Source organism: Podarcis raffonei, chromosome 13 (genome assembly GCF_027172205.1).
Source record: "Podarcis raffonei isolate rPodRaf1 chromosome 13, rPodRaf1.pri, whole genome shotgun sequence".
NCBI classification, from domain to species: domain Eukaryota; kingdom Metazoa; phylum Chordata; class Lepidosauria; order Squamata; family Lacertidae; genus Podarcis; species Podarcis raffonei.
The window spans coordinates 53226280-53245525 of NC_070614.1; the positions used below are offsets into that span (position 1 = coordinate 53226280).

A 19246-nucleotide genomic window follows, 5' to 3' on the forward strand; every position below is an offset into this window, starting at 1 on the left:
TCACCACTTAAAAAGATTACATTCATATACAACTAGACTGATTCATCACTGCGATGGGACGTTTGCCTGCGGGAAATAGAGCGAGGGGGGGAAACTAAATGACCGTGGGAGGCAAAATCCAATTGTTTGCCCCCAGTAAAAAAAATACGTTGCACTTTTCTCCTGGGAACCCAGGCGTCCTGCACCCCTTGCCCTAACCCCAAATAAATTGTGATTTATTTATTTTGGAACAAGCCTGGTTTTGCACACACACACCCCAAAAAATGCATGAACCAACCCCCCTAAAACTCAACGCCAGTCCCTTCCCCTTTCCATCTTGATCTGGGGAGATCTGAGCCCCTTCCCAGAGTTCTCGCCCTCCCCCTTTTCCTTAAGGGAAACAGCAGAATTAAAATGCTCAAATCTCCCCCGACGTTGATGAAACGGGAAATCTCTCGCTGCGTCTCGTTAAAAGGGACCCATTTTTCTTCCCTAAGTATAATTTGCTTAAGAGTCTTTCCCCTGCGTTGTCATATCCCAGATGCCGGCGCCCAGAATATACCCCTTTCGCTCTGTAATGGCTCGTGAATTATTTCCAAGGCCTGTCAAAAGGCGGAGAGGGAGGGAGGGAGCGCCGGAGGAACAAAAAGAGTGATTTTCTGAGCTTGAAGCAGGCCAAGAATGGGGGGGGGGGAGAGAGATCTGTTTGGAATAGAGATGTCCTAAGATGTGCGCTCCGTGCGTGTCTTAAATGTGTGTTTTGTTTTGTGCAAAAGTCACGCCTCGGGTCTGTAGCTTTTTGGGTGTGTGGTTTTTTTTGGTGTGTATGTTAAACCTCAACATTAAATTAGCCAGAGGACCAAGGGAACCTCTCCTAAAGGGGAATTTCTCGCAGCCCAATTCTCCTCAGAAGATTCAGGGCAGATAAAAGGAAGCCAGCTCAGAGTTAAACCGTGGAACTCTCCGCCACAAGAGGCCACCGGCTTTAAAAGAGAGTTAGACAAATTCTAACGGCTCAGCTCTGCCACAATGGTCAGAGAGACAACGATGCTTTTGTATCCCAGTTGCTGGAAAACACTGGAGGGGAACAGTGTTGGTCTTGTGTTCGAATCCTGGTTGTGGGTTTCCTATAATGCGCGTCTGGTTGGCCACTGTGAGAACAGGGTGCTGAGATCAGCAGAGGGGGCCCTTTTGGCAGTTCCTCCACCCTCAGAGACATTCGAGGGGATGTTTTGAGCAGTCGTTTTTATGGCTCTAAGGGACGCGGGTGGCGCTGTGGGTTAAACCACAGAGCCTAGGGCTTGCCGATCAGAAGGTTGGCAGTTCGAATCCCCACGACGGGGTGAGCTCCCGTCGCTCGGTCCCTGCTCCTGCCAACCTAGCAATTCGAAAGCACATCAAAGTGCAAGCAGATAAATAGGTACTGCTCCAGCAGGGAGGTAAACGGCGTTTCCGTGCGCTGCTCTGGTTCGCCAGAAGTGGCTTAGTCATGCTGGCCACATACCCAGAAGCTGTACGCCGGCTCCCTCGGCCAGTAAAGCGAGATGAGCACCGCAACCCCAGAGTCAGCCACAACTGGACCTAATGGTCAGGGGTCCCTTTCCCTTTACCTTTTATGGCTCTAAATGGTTTTGAACTTTGTATCGCACACTATTGTGTTTCAATAGCATTGCTGCATTTTAATTGTCGCAACCTGCCCAGGGACCTCAGGGCTGGGGGCTGATGAGAGTTGCAGTTCCCAGAAAATTCCCGCTGGGCGTTGTAGCCCAACACATTCCTGCTGTCTGATTGGAGTTATATTAGTCATACCTCGGGTTACAGATGCTTCAGGTTGCGTTTTTCCGGGTTACAGACCCGCCGAAACCCAGAAGTACCCGAACGGGTTACTTCCGGGTTTCGGGGGTCGTGCATGCGCAGAAACGCCAAATTGCACTTTGCGTATGCGCAGACGCGCCGAATTGCAATCCGCGCGTGCGCAGACGCGCCGCTGCTGGTTGTGAACACTGTGGCTTGTGAATGTGCATCCTGCACGGATCACGTTCACAACCCAAGCATCCATTGTATTATTATAGTTGTTATGGAAATGACATGGAGGGGCGCACATCTTTACAGTGGTACCTCGGGTTAAGTACTTAATTCATTCCGGAGGTCCGTTCTTAACCTGAAACTGTTCTTAACCTGAAGCACCACTTTAGCTAATGGGGCCTCCTGCTGCTGCTGCGCCGCCGGAGCACGATTTCTGTTCTCATCCTGAAGCAAAGTTCTTAACCTAAAGCACTATTTCTGGGTTAGCAGAGTCTGTAACCAGAAGTGTTTGTAACCCGAGGTACCAATGTATAGGTGTCACAATGTTCCAGATATTATGCCTGAATGTATCCTTTCAATTTAACAGTGCAGGGAAGAAATCTAGGTTTATAAGTTCGTAGAAAATCCATACTTTAACCAACTCTCCTCATTCCAAGACCATTTTTACCCTGAAAGAAAGGTGAATTTGGGCTCCACCTCCCTCCATGAACCAAGAAGCAGGAACAGGACATCCCGCCATAATTCCCCAAGCGTGAGAGGGCATTCACGGCCCCCCACCCAGGGAGTGACCAGGGGGGCAACATTAGACATCCCCAGAGGCAGTTGAGCAAGTCAGGTGTTCTGAAAGCCCATCTCCAGAAAAGTCCTGAGGGCAAGGAGATGTCAAGAGTTTGACTGTTCTTTTGGGTGATGGGGAATTAAGAGGTGTTGGGAAAGGTGTCTGATAAAGTGACCTAATGTTGAACTTGCGTAACCCTTATATTTGTTGTTGTTTAGTCGTGTCCGCCTCTTCGTGACCCCCTGGACCAGAGCACGCCAGGCACTCCTGTCTTCCACTGCCTCCCGCAGTTTGGTCAAACTCAGGCTGGTCGCTTCGAGAACACTGTCCCACCATCTCGTCCTCTGTCATCCCCTTCTCCTTGTGCCCTCCATCTCTCCCAACATCAGGGTCTTTTCCAGGGAGTCTTCTCTTCTCACGAGGTGGCCAAAGTCTTGGAGCCTCAGCTTCAGGATCTGTCCTTCCAGTGAGCACTCAGGGCTGATTTCCTTCAGAATGGAGAGGTTTGATCTTCTTGCAGTCCATGGGACTCTCAAGAGTCTCCTCCAGCACCAGAATTCAAAAGCATCCATTCTTCGGCGATCAGCCTTCTTTATGGTCCAGCTCTCACTTCCATACATCACTACTGGGAAAACTATACGGACCTTTGTTGGCAAGGTGATGTCTCTGCTTTTTAAGATGCTGTCTAGGTTTGTCATCGCTTTTCTCCCAAGGAGCAGGCATCTTTTAATTTCGTGGCTGCTGTCACCATCTGCAGTGATCATGGAGCCCAAGAAAGTAAAATCTCTCACTGCCTCCATTTCTTCCCCTTCTGTTTGCCAGGAGGTGATGGGCCCAGTGGCCATGATCTTCAGGTTTTTTTGATGTTGAGCCTCAGACCATATTTTGCGCTCTCCTCTTTCACCCTCAATAAAAGGTTCTTTAATTCCTCCTCACTTTTTGTGACATGCTAGTGATGTAGTGATGATGTATCAATGATGCCTCTCAAAGGGTATTCTGGGAGGAAGAGTGAAGTTTTAAAACAGGATGTCACCCCATTCTCAGGTTTTTTTACTCCTGTGGGGACCTGTTGTGCAACAATAAAGATCATGGTCTACTGACCACTAGCACCTTAGAGACCAACTAACTTTGTTCTTGGTATATGTTTTTGTGTGCATGGTATCTGAAGAAGTGTGCATGCACACAAAAGCTTATACCAAGAACAAACTTAGAAGAAGAAGAAGAAGAAGAAGAAGAGTTTGGATTTGATATCCCGCCTTTCACTCCCTTTAAGGAGTCTCAAAGCGGCTAACATTCTCCTTTCCCTTCCTCCCCCACAACAAACACTCTGTGAGGTGAGTGGGGCTGAGAGACTTCAGAGAAGTGTGACTGGCCCAAGGTCACCCAGCAGCTGCATGTGGAGGAGCGGAGACGCGAACCCGGTTCCCCAGATTACGAGACTACCGCTCTTAACCACTACACCACACTGGCTCTCTAATTAGTTAGTCTCTAAGGTGGTACTGGACAATTTTTTAATTTTTTATATATTTTGACTGCGTCAGACCAACATGGCTACCTACCTGAATCTACTAACCGCTGTTTTGCTCCAAATTACTTTGCTGAAACTTCTTTCTTTTACTGACCACATGGACCCTCAGGGGACTTCCACCCCAACAAGCTGGGCTGTGGAATAGGATCTCACCCTGAAATTTCCCCCCTCAAAAGGTAAAGGACCCCTGACAGTTAAGTCCAGTTGTGAACAACTCTGGGGTTGCAGTGTTCATCTCGCTTTACTGGCCAAGGGAGCCGGTGTTTGTCCGCAGACAGTTTTTCTGGGTCATATGGCCAGCATGACTAAGCTGCTTCTGGCGAACCAGAGCAGCGCACGGAAACGCCGTTTACCTTCCCGCTGGAGCGGTACCTATTTATCTACTTGCACTTTGTTATGATTTCGAACTGCTAGGTTGGCAGGAGCAGGGACCAAGCAACGGGAACTCTCCCTGTCGCAGGGATTCGAACGCCGACCTTCTGATCGGCAAGTCCTAGGCTCTGTGGTTTAACCCACAGCGCCACCCGCGTCCCTTAACATAGTATTATTGTTATTAACTAGATTTATATACCAGCCTTCATCGTACGATCTCAGTGCTGTTCACAGAATAAAACACAATTGTAGTCCAAAACATTCCTACTGGCTGGTGGGGGGAAATGTCACTGACAGGAACTATTAGTCCCAACACATTTGTGCTCACTGGAAGCTGATGGGAGTTGTAGTCCAAAACTGGAAGGCATAAAGGTTGGGGAAGTCTGGCTGAATGGTCAGAGCACATGAGCCAGGGCTCCTGGGTCCTTTCGCAGCCTGGGATGGGGTCTAGGGAGGTCTGCTCCCTAGAGGGAGGGGGGGGCATGTGCAGGAATGCAGGAGACAACTAATCCTTCAAGGGCAGCCCCGCGTAGAGCGAATTACAGTAGTCAAGCCTGGAGGTGACCATCGCATGGATCACTGTGGCCAGGTCGGGGCGAGAAAGGGAAGGGACCAACTGCTTAGCACGGCGGAGATGGAAAAATGCCATCTCCCGCTCGCTCTGGGAGTCCCCCCACAAAAGAAAAACCTCAAGCGGCCCCACACACTCTGACTTTTTTCGCTGTGTGCTTAGTGGGGGTCAAGAAGGTTGTCAGAGCTCAAGGGCTGGGGCGGCCGACCAAGAGAGAGCTTGATGGGCCCAGGCAAGTGGCGAGGGGGTCGGATGTGAGGTTGCAATGTGCCTGTTTTTATTACGTGGCAGCCAGACTGGTGACTGGGACCACATAACACCGGTCTTGAAAGACCTACATCGGCTCCCAGTACGTTTCCAAGCACAATTCAAAGCGTTGGGGCTGACCTTTCAAGCCCTAACGGCCTCAAAGGCCCTGTATACCTGAAGGAGCATCTCCACTCCCATCGTTCTGACCGGACACTGAGGTCCAGCTTTGAGGGCCTTCTGGCGGTTCCCTCCCTGCGAGAAGCCAAGTCACAGCGAACCAGGCAGAGGGCCTTCTCAGTGGTGGCGCCCTCCCTGTGGAACTCCCTCCCACCAGATGTCAAAGAGAGCAACAACTACCAGACTTTTAGAAGACATCTGAAGGCAGGCCTGTTTAGGGAAGCTTTTAATGTTTGATATATTACAGTATTTTAATATTTTTTTGAAAGCCACCCAGAGTGGCTGGGGAAGCCGAGCCAGATGGGCGGGGTATAAATAAATAAATAAATAAATAAATAAATAAATAAATAAATAAACCACTGTGTTTTTCGCTTCATAAGACGCACTTTTTTCCTCCTAAGAAGTAAGGGGAAATGTCTGTGCGTCTTAGGGAGCAAGTATGTGGTCGATCGCTGGCTCCCTTTCCGGCCCCTTGCCCAGGCCTCCATTGCTGAATGTTCTGCAGATGGAGGCTGCTTTTTTCCCCAGCGATGTGGGACTGGCTGATTAGATTATCTGTCTAGAAACTGTAGAAACGGCTCCTTTTCCTTTCCTAAAGAAGCTGCAGAACTGTGAGTCGAACCCCATAAAAACAGGATTTTTTCCCCTTTGCAAAGTAAGCTCAACAACTTTGAGCTGATCCTCAAAAAACTGGGGGTTTCCGCTTTGCAAAAGAAGCTGCATAACTTTGAGCTGATCCTCAAAAAACTGGGGCTTTCCCCCTCTAAAAACTAGGTGCGTCTTATGGATCAAAAAATACGGCATTTTTGTTTGGTTGGTTGGCTGGTTTTTCAGATTAAAACTTTACAGTCACATATCGAACATGCAACAGAGAAACAAGATTCGAAAGAATCTCCTGGACCTCCCTTGCTCCCCTTTGTGGGTCCTGTTGTTAATCATTTCCTCCTGCGTCTTTTACGATAATCCAAACCATTATGTCTGGAATTCACCATTAAACTACGACTTGTAGTGCAATTTTTAGGATTCTAAGCTTGAGCCACCGGCGTGATGCGGCAGCCAAAAAGCCTAACACGATTCCAGGCCGCGTTAATGAAATCCCAGTTTCTCCACACTTTAACGGGAGCAGGGCTGACCGTCTGGAGTTGGCCGTGTCCGGTTCTGGATGCCTCGTGTTGGCATATTGAAGTGGGTTTCGGAGGAGCACAGTGGTAGGGTGAATGAGACTAAAGGAAGGGGGACGGACGTGCAGCTTGAAAAATGAAAAACTGACATGATTGCACCATTGCAAAACGTTTAGGGCTGCTAAGGACATTAGACAAGATTTGGCCTGCATCAGGCAGTAGCCTTAATCGTTTGTCCGAATGCGCATGGCAGGAATTGCGATGCGCCGTGCTAGGTGCTGTACAGTTTTTCGTTGTGTTTTCACAAATGCCCTCCACCTCTGCAGTTTTCTGAGCGAAGGAGGGGAGGCTTCTGCAACACAATGCTTCGTGTTTCAGGCTGCAAAGGCCTGGGTTCAAATCTCAGCGGGGCTGAAGAGTAAGCCTAGTGGAAAATAAACGTTTTTGACCAGTGCCAAAAGATATGTTTTTGTGTTTGGTTTGTTTTGTTTTTGATGTATTTTTAATGTTTGTTGGAAGCCGCCCAGAGTGGCTGGGGAAACCCAGCCAGATGGGCGGGGTACAAATAATAAATTATTATTGTTGTTGTTGTTTAATTGCTTTTATTTTTTCATCTACGTCATTTTAAATTGCGGTTGATATTAATGCTATATTCTTCGTTTTAGATTTTATGATTTATGTGGAAATTGTTTTCCATTTGGTTGTGTATTCTTTTTGATGTGTTTTATTTATGGTTTATGACTTTTGTTATGTTGCTGATTGTGTAAATCTTGTCCTGTTGTAAGCCGCTTTGAGCATTGTTTGAACTAGGGAAAGGCAGCATATGAATAAAAGAATGAATAAATGAATATGTGAGGATGGTGGCCGGCGAGCCTCTCTGGGGAAAACATCCCGCAAATAGGGAGCCACCACAGAAAAGGCCCCGCTCTCTTGCTGCCACCCTCCGGGTTTTGCTGTGGAGTTTGGGGGCACGCAGAGAAAGGCCTTAGACGGCGATTGGAGGGTCTGCGTCGGTTCACATTGGAAGGCGGAAGTGTTGTTTCTTACCATGTCTCGCTTGCTTTTCCACCTCCCTTCCGGTGCAGAGCCGCAGCTGAAAGGCATCGTCACCAAACTCTTCTGCAGGCACGGCTATTATCTCCAGGTCCACCCCGACGGCAGTATTGACGGCACCAGAGAGGACACCAACGGCTTCAGTAAGGGCAGCTGGCGGGGCCGGGGGAACCCCTCGCCTGACCCACGTCCGTCGCCCAAAGCCCCGGCAGGAGATCTGGAGAAAGCTCTGACCCTCCACCTGCGCATCCCAGAACGGATCGGGGCAGGAGGCTTCTGCTTAGTCCCTTTACAGCAGGGGTAGGGCGGGCAGCAGGGAGCCAGACAGCAGGTGGCGCCGAAGAGCCAGCGCCTTATTCCTTTTATTTATTAGAATCATATACCTTTTTCATCGCAAGATCTCAGGGCGCTTCCTTGCCGAGTTCGCAGAGTCAGAGAAGGAGGAGGCCGCCTCAGAACCGTACCGCCGGAAGGGAACCCCAAAGGGCATCCAGCCCAACCCCGTGTAACGCAACCGCGCAGGGGGTCAGCCAACGACTCAGAAATATTTGGGCCCTCCACCTGCCGGTTGGGTCCTTTTTTGGGGCAGGGGGTGTCATGGCCTATGCTGGCCCCGGTTTGGGACAAGACCTGGGATATATTCCCGGGCCATTTGTGAATTTAAGCCTGCCTGTTCTTTCCCCCAGGGGGCTGGATCTGGGGGCATCCTCGCCTGACCACACGGCCCCCCCATCTGCAGCCGCGGCCTCCCTGGCTCATTCCCTCGCTGGCTTGCGCCATCTGTCTTCCCTTCCTCCCGCCTTCTCTTCCTGTCCATTCCTGGCTTTCTATCTGAGCATAATTGAGCCAGCCCGTCCTCAGAGGACACATGATTGATGATCCCTGCTCCTTGCATTTCATCCCGTCCTGGGCTGCTTCCAGCACATCGCTCCCCTCCACCCTGCGCTAGACCCGAATACAAAACCGTGGGGAGGCTAGCGGCAGCCACGGCCGCAGCAAATCTCGCCACCCCCCTCGCCCCCTCATGCTCTCGCATTTAAGTGAGCGTTTAAAGGAAGCCGAGGCTCTCGGAAGGTCCGCCTGCCGCCCACCTTGAACTCGCTCCCCGTGGTCTGAGTCCCTTTCCAAAGCAACCCTTCTTCTCGTTCCTCCTCCTGCTGCCGCTGCCGCCAGCAGAATTCACAAGTTCTGCCCATGGGGTTCCTTCTCTGCCCCCCAATATTTCCTCTCTCCTTCCTCAGAGGTTTTTAAGCAGATGTTGGCCACCTGCCGTTCTAGGATTCCTAAGCCGTGGTTCCTGCGGTGCAGCGGGTTGGGCTGGATGACCTCAGGGGGTCCCCTTCCAGCTGCACGGTTCTGTGGTTCTAGGATTCTCTCTAAAGGGCACATGGGTCCAGGGTCCCAACTAGGATAGGGGGAAGAATTCGGTTTCTCTGAGAAACGACCCAGATCCTCGCTTCTCGAACCAAAACCGTGTTTTGAATTCGGCACTCCTGCGACGTCCGCAACAAACCTCTCCAAACTAAGGAGGTGTTTGGAAAGGTGGATATCTGCGAAAATAAACGAGGAAAGGATCATTAAGTTGCGGGGAAAGCCTTGCAAAAAAAGCAAATATTAGGCAAGGTTTTGATCCGTTTTTATTTTAACTCTTTTGAGAGCTTTCATATACTGTCTCATTTTTTACCAGCGATTGTATTATTTTATCTTTTTGGGAAACTGCTGCAAAGTTTCCGGCTCGGTTCCTCGCAATCGAGCAACGCGTAGATTTTTTTAGGAAGCATAATGAAGCGAATTTTTGAAAATTGCATTCGGAAGGTTGCATTCGCACTCGGATGCCGGCGAATTTTCACAAGGGCTAGTAGCACCTTTCAAAGTTCATGTGAGAAGAACGGACCTTGAGAAGCGTTAGAAATTGAAATGGGCAGTTTTTTGGGGGGAAACCCCCCTCCCCAGTTAGAAAAGCCTTCTGACAACTAGGGGGCGGGGGTGGACTAAATCTGTTTGCTGACCCCTATTCTTGACCCCCCCAAAACCCTCTTCCTGTTCCTCATTGGGTGTTGACAGCGACCTCCTTTCTGCCTCTCTCCCCGCAGCCCTCTTCAACCTGATCCCGGTGGGACTACGCGTGGTCGCTATCCAGAGCACCAAATCGGGGCAGTACGTCGCCATGAACGCTGAGGGCTACCTCTATACCTCTGTGAGTATCCGGGGGGTTCGATTCCTCCTGCCGACGGGTGCTGGAAAATTCGGGACGGGGGGGGAAGAAAGTACCTTTTTTGTGCAGCTGAACCTGCGGAACTCACCGCAACAGGAGAAGGCGGTGGGCCGCTTTAAAAGAGGACGGGGCAAATTTGCAGAGAAGGAGGAGAGGGCTGTTGACGTCCTCTGCGGTCCGAAGAAAGCAATTCTTCCGAATGCCAGTTGCTAGAACGCGCAGAAGGGGAGAGTGCCGGTCCTACGTTCGAATCCTGCTTGCAGGTTTTTTTCATTGGCCACTAGTTTGCTGGGCTAGAGGGGCCACTGGTTTGATCCAGCAAGCTCTTCTCACATCCCGAAAAGTGCCCCCAGATGCATGAGTTTGCTCCAATACGTTAGGTAAAGGTAAAGGGACCCCTGACCGTTACGTCCAGTCGTGGCCAACTCTGGGGTTGCGGCGCTCATCTCGCTTTATTGGCCCAGGGAGCCGGCGTACAGCTTCCGGGTCATGTGGCCAGCATGACTAAACCGCCTCTGGCGAACCAGAGCAGCGCACGGAAACGCCGTTTACCTTCCCGCCAGAGCGGTACCTATTTATCTACTTGCACTTTGACGTGCTTTTGAACTGCTAGGTTGGCAGGAGCAGGAACCGAGCAACGGGAGCTCACCCCGTTGCGGGGATTCGAACCGCCGACCTTCTGACCGGCAAGTTCTAGGCTCTGTGGTTTAACCACCCGCGTCCCTCCCCACTAAACCTCAGGACGAATTTCCTGGCCGTGAGAGCCAGAATGGTCTCCCTCGGGAGCTGGCAGACTCCCCTTCCTTGGAGGTTTTTCATCCGAGGTTGGACGGCCATCTGTCATGGATGCTTTAGCTGAGATTCCCGCATTGCCGGGGTTGGGCTGGATGACCGCTGGGGGTCCCTTCGAACTCAACACTTCTGCGATTCCAGAAGGAGCTACTGATGTCTGCAGATGGAGTCTGCATGGTAGGCGCCGCTCCCTCTGAGAGTCCCCCCACAAAAAACCCCACAGCTAGGAATGGCTCCAGCAGCCTCAAGCGGCCCCACACACTCTGAATTTTTTCGCTGTGTGCTTAGTGGGGGTCAAGAAGGTTGTCAGAGCTCAAGGGCTGGGGCGGCCGACCGAGAGAGAGCTTGATGGGCCCAGGCAAGTGGCGAGGGGGTCAGATGTGGGCTTGGGGAAGCGATGCTCTCCCTTCCAATTGGGGTCAGGGAATTCTCTCTCCAGAGGCCTCGTTAAAGAGGGCAGCTGCTAATTGCAGTTCAGAGAGAGAGAGAGAGAGGGAAAGTATTCCCCTCCCAGGGAAATAATTACTGTACATGATTCGTTTCACGGGTGCCTGTGCAACCCCCCCTCCCTGCCTTAAAACCCGGAGATCCGTCTGCAAATCGACCCATGATCGCAGAACGGCAGCGTCGGAAGGGACCCCCGAGGTTCATCTAGTCCAACCCGTTGCAATGCAGCAATCTTTTGCCCAATGTGGAACTCGAACCCAGAACCCGGCGTCGAAGAGTATCGTGCTCTTCCGACTGAGCACCCAAGAGGGCTGCTGGGAACGGGAACAGGCAGAAGAAGACAGCGCAGCCCCCGTCCGTCATCCGTACCAACCGTAATGGACCAAGATATTCACACCTGGCGGGGGGGGCAGCACAACTTCCTGTGGCAGGGAGTTCCGCAGTTTAACAACGTGCCAGCGCTTCCTTCCATCTGCCCCCAATCTTGGCTGCAAAGCACAGGGCATTCCTACAAAAACAACAATCCCCCCAGGAGGAGCCACCGTTGGCCAAGGGCGCCAGGAAACTACAGTTCCCGGGAAACTACAGTTCCCAGAATTCACTGGAGAGAGCAAATCATGCGCTTGGAATGTGCTTCAAAGGCCCGTGCGCTCACTGTCTGAGATAAAATAGTGTCTTTTCTAAAAGGCGGCCGGTTGCCAGGCTCAGCCGACCTTCCTCTGGGTGCCCCTTCCTCGTCCCCCAGCCCGGCAGATGCCAAGGCGCCCTGACCCCCCACCATTTGCTCTCCCCACCGGGAAGCGCCCTGCCTGCAGCAGTGTGGCCCGTGGCCGAGCGACACATCTGTGGGCAAAGTCCTGGCAGCGACCGCCTCGGAGGGGTGGCGTTTTTTGGGGGGGTCCCCGTTCCGAAAACGGAGAGGGAGGTTGGATTGGGAGGCACTGGGTGCAGGCTGGGGGCCGGGGGAGGCGGCAAGGGTTGGGGGGGCCGTGATGAATCATTTATCCGCCGCCTGGAGAGGTGACCCCGATCCGGTGGGGAGCGTGGAACAGCTGACAGGGAGGGAGTTTTCCCTGGGAAGATGGTGCCTGTCAGAAAGGATGAACGTGGCAGAAAGTGATGTCTGGCTGCCTGGGTTTGTGAGAGCGAGGGAGAGAGGCGGAGGGAGGGACGGAGAGCGGGCAGGCGAGGGGGCAGGAGAAGGGGGGCAGCACAGCCACGAGGGGGCAGGAGAAGGGGGGTGGCACAGCTGGGGAGAGGGAGAAAGAGGCTCTCGGGACACCCCCAAAAAGAAGAGGAAAATCAGTGCATAAGGAGAGGCGAGGGAAGGCAATGCACAAAGGCATGGCGGCAAATATCCTCCATTCTTCTGTATGCACTGTGCATTTCAAGGCCAGAATTTAAGGGGTTTTAGATGCTTTTGAATTCTGGTGCTGGAGGAGACTCTGGAGAGTCCCATGGACTGCAAGAAGATCCAACCTCTCCATTCTGAAGGAAATCAGCCCTGAGTGCTCACTGGAAGGACAGATCCTGAAGCTGAGGCTCCAAGACTTTGGCCACCTCATGAGAAGAGAAGACTCCCTGGAAAAGACCCTGATGTTGGGAAAGATGGAGGGCCCAAGGAGAAGGGGACGACGGAGGACGAGATGGTGGGACAGTGTTCTCGAAGCTATGAACATGAGTCTGACCAAACTGCGGGAGGCAGTGGAAGACAGGAGAGCCTGGCGTGCTCTGGTCCAGGGGGTCACGAAGAGGCCTTCCTTCCTTCCTGCCTTCCTTCCTTCCTTCCTTCCTTCCTTCCTTCCTTCCTTTTTTATAATATTTTTATTGCTTTTCCATTTCTTCCGTTTCAACATACAGTCATACCTCGGGTTACAGACCCTTCAGGTTGCGTTTTTTCAGGTTACGGACCCGCCGAAACCCGGTTTTGGTGGTCGCGCACGCGCAGAAGCCCTAAATCGCACTTTGCGCATGCGCAGAAGCGCCGAATCGCAACCCGCACATGCACAGACGTGTCGCTGAGGGTTGCGAACGTGCATCCCTCCTGGATTACGTTCGCAACCCGAGTGCCCACTGTACTCTTGAAATTCACTTTATACATTGCTCCTCCAAGCGTCGACTTCCCTCCCTCCCGCTTCCTGGTTTCCCGGTTTGTATCTTCGCATCCTAGCATTTCTTAATCTTCCCTTTTACGTTATTCCTTCTTGCCCTGTCCTTTCTTAAAGCCGCCCAGGCTGGTGGCTGTCACTGCTTCCAGTGCCAGGGAGTTCCACCGTTTAACTGCGCACCAAAGAGGCCCAACCAGTCCAGCGTCCGATTTTCACAGGTTTCCCCAAACAGGACCTGAGCGCAGCAGTAGCTCTCCCGACGCCTCGGGGACCTTTCAGCCAGAGAGCCACATTCCCTTCCCGGAAGGCTCGTGAGGGCCGTTTGCCTGTGTTGGGCGGAGCCAGCGACAAAAGTGGGTGGAGCCATGAATATGAAATCTCTCTCGACACACCCCTCTCGGTCCTGGGATCAGAGATTAAGCACAGCTAGGGGGGCACTAAAGGGAGGTGCCAATCAGGAGCAGAGAGGGGTGTGGCTTGGGGCAGGGGGCGTGGCCAGGGGAGGCTCCCCGGGGCCAGAAAGCAATGCTTGAAGGGCCACATTCTGCACCCAGGACTGAGGTTCCCAACCACCGTCCTATATGCTACAATAAGGCTGCCTGGGAGGGAATAGGATTATTCAAGAGCTACCGGAAAAGGGATATTTTAAAATTGATTAATGATTATTACAGATGCATAAAGGAAGATTTAATCTGCTTGACTGCTTTGAGGGCAGGTGATAATAATAATAACAATAATAGTAATAATAATAAATTTTATTTATACCCTGCCCTCCCCAGCCAAGGCCGGGCTCAGGGCGGCTAACAAGCAATAATAAAAACAAGTTGAATGAATACAACTTAAAAACAAGATTAAAATACAACATTAAAATGCAGCCTCATCACAGGAAATGTATAAAATGTATAATGTATAAAAGCCTCAGCCGAAGTTGATAGTCAAACAGGTGACATGTAGGGAGAGGGGTTGAAGGTTGGAAATCTTATACGATACGACAATCTTTATTGTTGTTGCCCCATACGGAACAACGAAATTGAAAAAAATCCACGTCAGGCATTCAAAACTGGGAGCAGCACAAGGGGAAGGAAACTAGAGGGGCAAAAGGGGTTGGGATGTCAGCTTTTAAATTTGTATTAATTTGTTTAAATTATTTAATTTGTGGGGGGAGAGAAAAATGCTAGAAAAGGCTGCAAAAACTGAACTTTCACGCCTGCTAAAGGAGATAGGCCAGGGATCTGTGGGGTGAAATAACCTCCCCATCTCCTTATCCCTGCGGAAATCTCTTGGGAGGGACTTTTCCTCCCCACAGATCTCTTGGCGAGTCTTAAGACGCCCGTTTAATGCCAATTAAACAGCTTTGAAGAAATTTGGCAGTGAAAATGATGGCGGCTGGCCGCTTGGGGGGGGGGAATAAAAGTAGCTGGGGTGCTTTATCGGCCGGGACACTTTGCTCTCATTAACGTTATGGATCTGTTGGCGCCTTCGGCCTCACGATTCTGGGATGGGGACCCAGGTGTCCTGGAGAGGCCCACAGTCCCCTGTGGGTGAGCTAATAAGGGTGTCCATCTGGTGTTGGGCAGCGTCACCTAGTGGCAGGCAGCTGTCAAAACAAGCCAGTGTTTGTCTAAATCACGGGTGTCAAACACAAGGCCCGCGGGCCGAATCCGGCCCGCCAGACCTCGTCATGTGGCCCGTGTAGCCGCCGCCGGCCTTCACCTTTTATTCTCGCGCTTTTTTTTTTTTTGACACAAGAAAGCCGCCTCTTCAGCACATGCGCGGCAGCCTACAAGCCAGAGAACGTCTGCCCTCTAGCGGCGCCGGCCGTTCTACACAGGAAACCTACACTTTACATGCATTCAGGAAACCTCCACTTGTTTTTATATTGAGCGCATGCCATCCTGTGATGTGACAGATCCAACGGCTGCCTGAACAACCGGCCCTTTGAGGGTGACCAAACTGCTGATGCGGCCCCCCAATGAATTTGAGTTTGACACCCCTGGTCTAAATGGTTCCCCCCCCTCTTTTTGGAGTGGTATTTTATTACATTTCCAGCTTTCCCTCCAAGAGAGCCGGAGGGGTTTATAATGGTTTCAAAATAGTTGATTTTTTATATATATATACATTTTAATGGTTGATCTGTTGTATATAGATACATTGCATTTTGTTTGATTGTTCTCAGCAATGAAATAAAGTGTTTTCTTATGCAGCACAATCTGTGTACATAGAGTTTTAGAGCTGAAAGGCGTACTCTAGTCCAATGCAGGAATCACAGCAAAAAACCAAGCCTTTAGTGTCATCAGCCTGTGGAACTCCCTGTCAATAGCAATTCAGCAGCCAAGGTCAGGGCCAACTTTTAAAGGCCCGCTGAAAACTTTTCTGTTCTGCCAGGCCTATGTAAGCGGTTAAGAATAAATACAGTGGTACCTTGGTTCTCAAACTTAATCCGTTCCAAAAGTTCCAAAACCAAAACGTTCCAAAACGAAGGCGTGATTTCCCATAGAAAGTAATGCAAAATGGATTAATCCGTTCCACACTTTGGAAAACAACCCCTAAAACAGTAATTTAACATGAATTTTACTATCTAACAAGGCCATTGATCCATAAAATGAAAGCAATAAACAATGTACTGCAGTCACACAACTGATCAGTAGCTGAACCGGGTTCCACACAGTCACAAAAACAAAACAAAAAAGCCACAAAAACGCAAAATAAATAGCAAAAACAGGCAGACTTCAGCGTAACACTCAAATCGGAAGCGTAACACTCAAAACGGAGCACTTTCGGCTTCCGGAAAAAGTTCGCAAACCAAAACACTTACTTCCGGGTTTGCAGCATTTGGGTTCCAAGTTGTTTGAGAACCAAGACGTTTGAGAACCAAGGGACCACTGTATTGGCACAATGGCTAGCTGATTTCTGGTTTTAACATTTGATATGGTTTTTATCATACGGTTTTCTGTACAATTGTTGGAAGCAGCTGTGATTTCCTTTATTTGTTCATATCATTTGTCGGCCACCTTTTTTCCACGGAGTTCAAGTGGGCATAAATAGTTCCCAAAATAATAATAATAATATAATTTATTATTTATACCCCACCCATCTGGTTGGGTTTCCCCAGCCACTCTGGGCGGCTTCCAATAGAACACTAAAATACAATAACCTATTAAACATTAAAAGCTTCCCTAAACAGGGCTGCCTTCAGATGTCTTCTAAAAGTTTGGTAGTTATTTTTCTCTTTGACATCTGGTGGGAGGGCATTCCACAGGGCGGGCGCCACCACCGAGAAGGCCCTCTGCCTGGTTCCCTGTAACTTCACTTCTCGCAGGGAGGGAACTGCCAGAAGGCCCTCGGAGCTGGACCTCAGTGTCCAGGTAGAACGATGGAGATTATTATTATTATTATTATTATTATTATTATTATTATTATTATTATTTGTACCCCGCCCTTCCATGTGGTTTGCCCCAGCCACAGCATCCCCGTGATGTATCTCAGGCTGGCCCAGGGTCACACAGCAAGATTTGTAGCGAGATTCGAACCCTAGTCTCTCTCTTAACCCCTGCACATATTTATAGAGTAAAGGTAAAGGTAAAGGGACCCCTGACCATTAGGCCCAGTCGTGACCGACTCTGGGGTTGCGGCGCTCATCTCGCTTCATTGGCCGAGGGAGCCGGCGTTTGTCCGCAGACAGTTTTTCCGGGTCATGTGGCCAGCAGGACTAAGCTGCTTCTGGCGAACTAGAGCAGTGCACGGAAACGTCGTTCACCTTCCCGCCAGAGTGGTACCTATTTATCTACTTGCACTTTGACGTGCTTTCGAACTGCTAGGTTGGTAGGAGCAGGGACCGAGCAACGGGAGCTCACCCCATCATTGCGGGGATTCGAACCGCCGACCTTCTGATCGGCAAGTCCTAGGCTCTGTGGTTTAACCCACAGCACAAACTGCGTTCCTAAAACACTGTTGCATTGTCCGGGAATCGAACCCAGGCCTCCCACGTGGCAGGCGAGAATTCTACCACTGAACCACCAGTGCAGGCACATTTATAGAGAGCAGTATATAAATGTCTTTTTTAAAATCAATGAATCTAACAAACCTCTCCCCGCTCCAGACTCACTTCACCGCCGAGTGCCGTTTCAAGGAGTGCGTCTTTGAGAACTATTACGTCATGTATTCCTCCACGCTCTACCGCCAGAGGGAGTCTGGGCGGTCGTGGTACCTGGGCATCAACAAAGACGGGCAGGTGATGAAGGGAAACCGAGTCAAGAAGACCAAAGCCGCCGCCCACTTCCTGCCCAAACTGCTGGAAGGTGAGCAGAGGCGGGGGGGCGTTTGGGAGAGAAAGCCCCGGGTCTCAATGCCGTGCGAGTGATCTCTGGCGTCGCCTCTTCTCCCGGTGCACATGATCTCTTGCACAGCTGAGAAGGAAAGCTCCGATCCGCTCCCAGCCTTCCTCTGAGCCGGTCTGTCCTTCCATCTTCCTCCTAGTTGCTTCAGATGCGGGGGGGAAAGGCTATTTTAGATGCCTAGCTGAGAGAGTCCTGAGAAACGGACTCTGAATTTTATTTGTCAGGAAAAGACGATGGACAGGGCAGAGGGCCAGTGCCGGATTTACGTACAGTGGTACCTCAGGTTAAGTACTTAATTCGTTCTGGAGGTCTGTTCTTAACCTGAAACTGTTCTTAACCTGAAGCACCACTTTAGCTAATAGGGCCTCCTGCCGCCGGAGCACGATTTCTGTCCTCATCCTGAAGCAAAGTTCTTAGCCCGAGGTAATATTTCTGGGTTAGCGAAGTCTGTAACCTGAAGCATTTGTAACCTGAAGCGTATGTAACCTGAGGTACCACTGTATAAGCAAAGCAAGCCATAGCTTAGGGCCCCACTCTCTCGGGGCCCCCAAGAAATTTAAAGGGGGGGAAACTGAATGTACGTTTCCAAAATATAAGATAAAAAGGTAAAGGGACCCCTGACCATTAGGTCCAGTCGCGGACGACTCTGGGGTTGCAGCGCTCATCTCGCTTTACTGGCCGAGGGAGCCGGCGTACAGCTTCCAGGTCACGTGGCCAGCATGACTAAGCTGCTTCTGGCGAACCAGAGCAGCGCACGGAAACGCCGTTTACCTTCCTATTTATCTACTTGCTCTTTGACGTGCTTTCAAACTGCTAGGTTGGCAGGAGCAGGGACCGAGAAACAGGAGCTCACCCCATCATGGTGATTCGAACCACCGACCTTCTGATTGGCAAGTCCTAGGCTCTGTGGTTTAACCCACAGCGCCACCCGCGTCCCCAAATGTAAGATACAAAACAAATAAAATAAAACCTGTGTTGTGTAGGCTCCTATGGTGTAAGTCATGGCCCCGCCTGCTCCCTAAAATATCCCTGGTTTGCTCCTTTCTATATATAGGGTGCCTCCATTCTGCATGGACTGGTTGCAGGGCAACATGGGCAAATGGCTTGAGATACCTATGAGGTCCATAAATGACCATATAGCATATATTCAGCACAAAATAAAAACAGCGACCATTTGTTGTTGACAAAGGACAGCTGAACATATCAAGGGCCCCGTTACCTTCAGTGGCTCAGGCCTCATCAAACCATAGCTGTCAACGTTTCCCTTTTTTTAAAAGGGAAATTCCCTTATTCCGAATAGGATGCCTCGCAAGAAAAGAGAAAAGTTGACAGCTATGCATCAAACCTAAATCTGGCCCATTTCCTCCTTCCATTAGGGATCCAGTCTAGACTTTCTCCGAAGCCAGCCAACCTCGCTGCTGACTCGTGAGCAAACCAGAATTACCGCAGCGTGCCAAATAAGCTAGGATTAGTCCGGTTTTTGAGCCACAGGTTTATTGTACGAAGGAGGAAACTGGCAAGCTGGAAGGATGACCGGGGCTTGAAAAAGGAACAGTTGAGGGTGTTTAGCCTGGAAAAGAGGAGATCGGAGAGCCATCTTCAAATATCTAAAGGGAAGTTGCCAATTTTGGTGGCCGCCTCCTGTGGCAGGGAGTTCCGCCGTTTACTGTATTTTTCGCCCTATAGGACGCACCTTTTCCCCTCCAAAAATGA

The 19246-nt window shown here is 50.6% G+C and overlaps 1 protein-coding gene and 1 non-coding gene across 2 annotated transcripts in view; one reads left to right on the top strand and one right to left on the bottom strand.

Annotated features, from left to right (window-relative positions):
* Positions 1–19246, top strand: part of FGF11 (fibroblast growth factor 11) — a 44967-nt gene that overhangs the window by 24518 nt on the left and 1203 nt on the right. The window contains exons 2-4 of the mRNA XM_053362244.1: positions 7667–7777; positions 9728–9831; positions 17296–17494. Of these exons, the coding sequence (XP_053218219.1) occupies positions 7667–7777; positions 9728–9831; positions 17296–17494 (414 nt within the window). The remainder of the gene's footprint in view (positions 1–7666; positions 7778–9727; positions 9832–17295; positions 17495–19246) is intronic.
* Positions 17149–17219, bottom strand: TRNAG-GCC (transfer RNA glycine (anticodon GCC)). The gene has a single exon. It is a non-coding gene; the product is annotated as a tRNA-Gly (tRNA).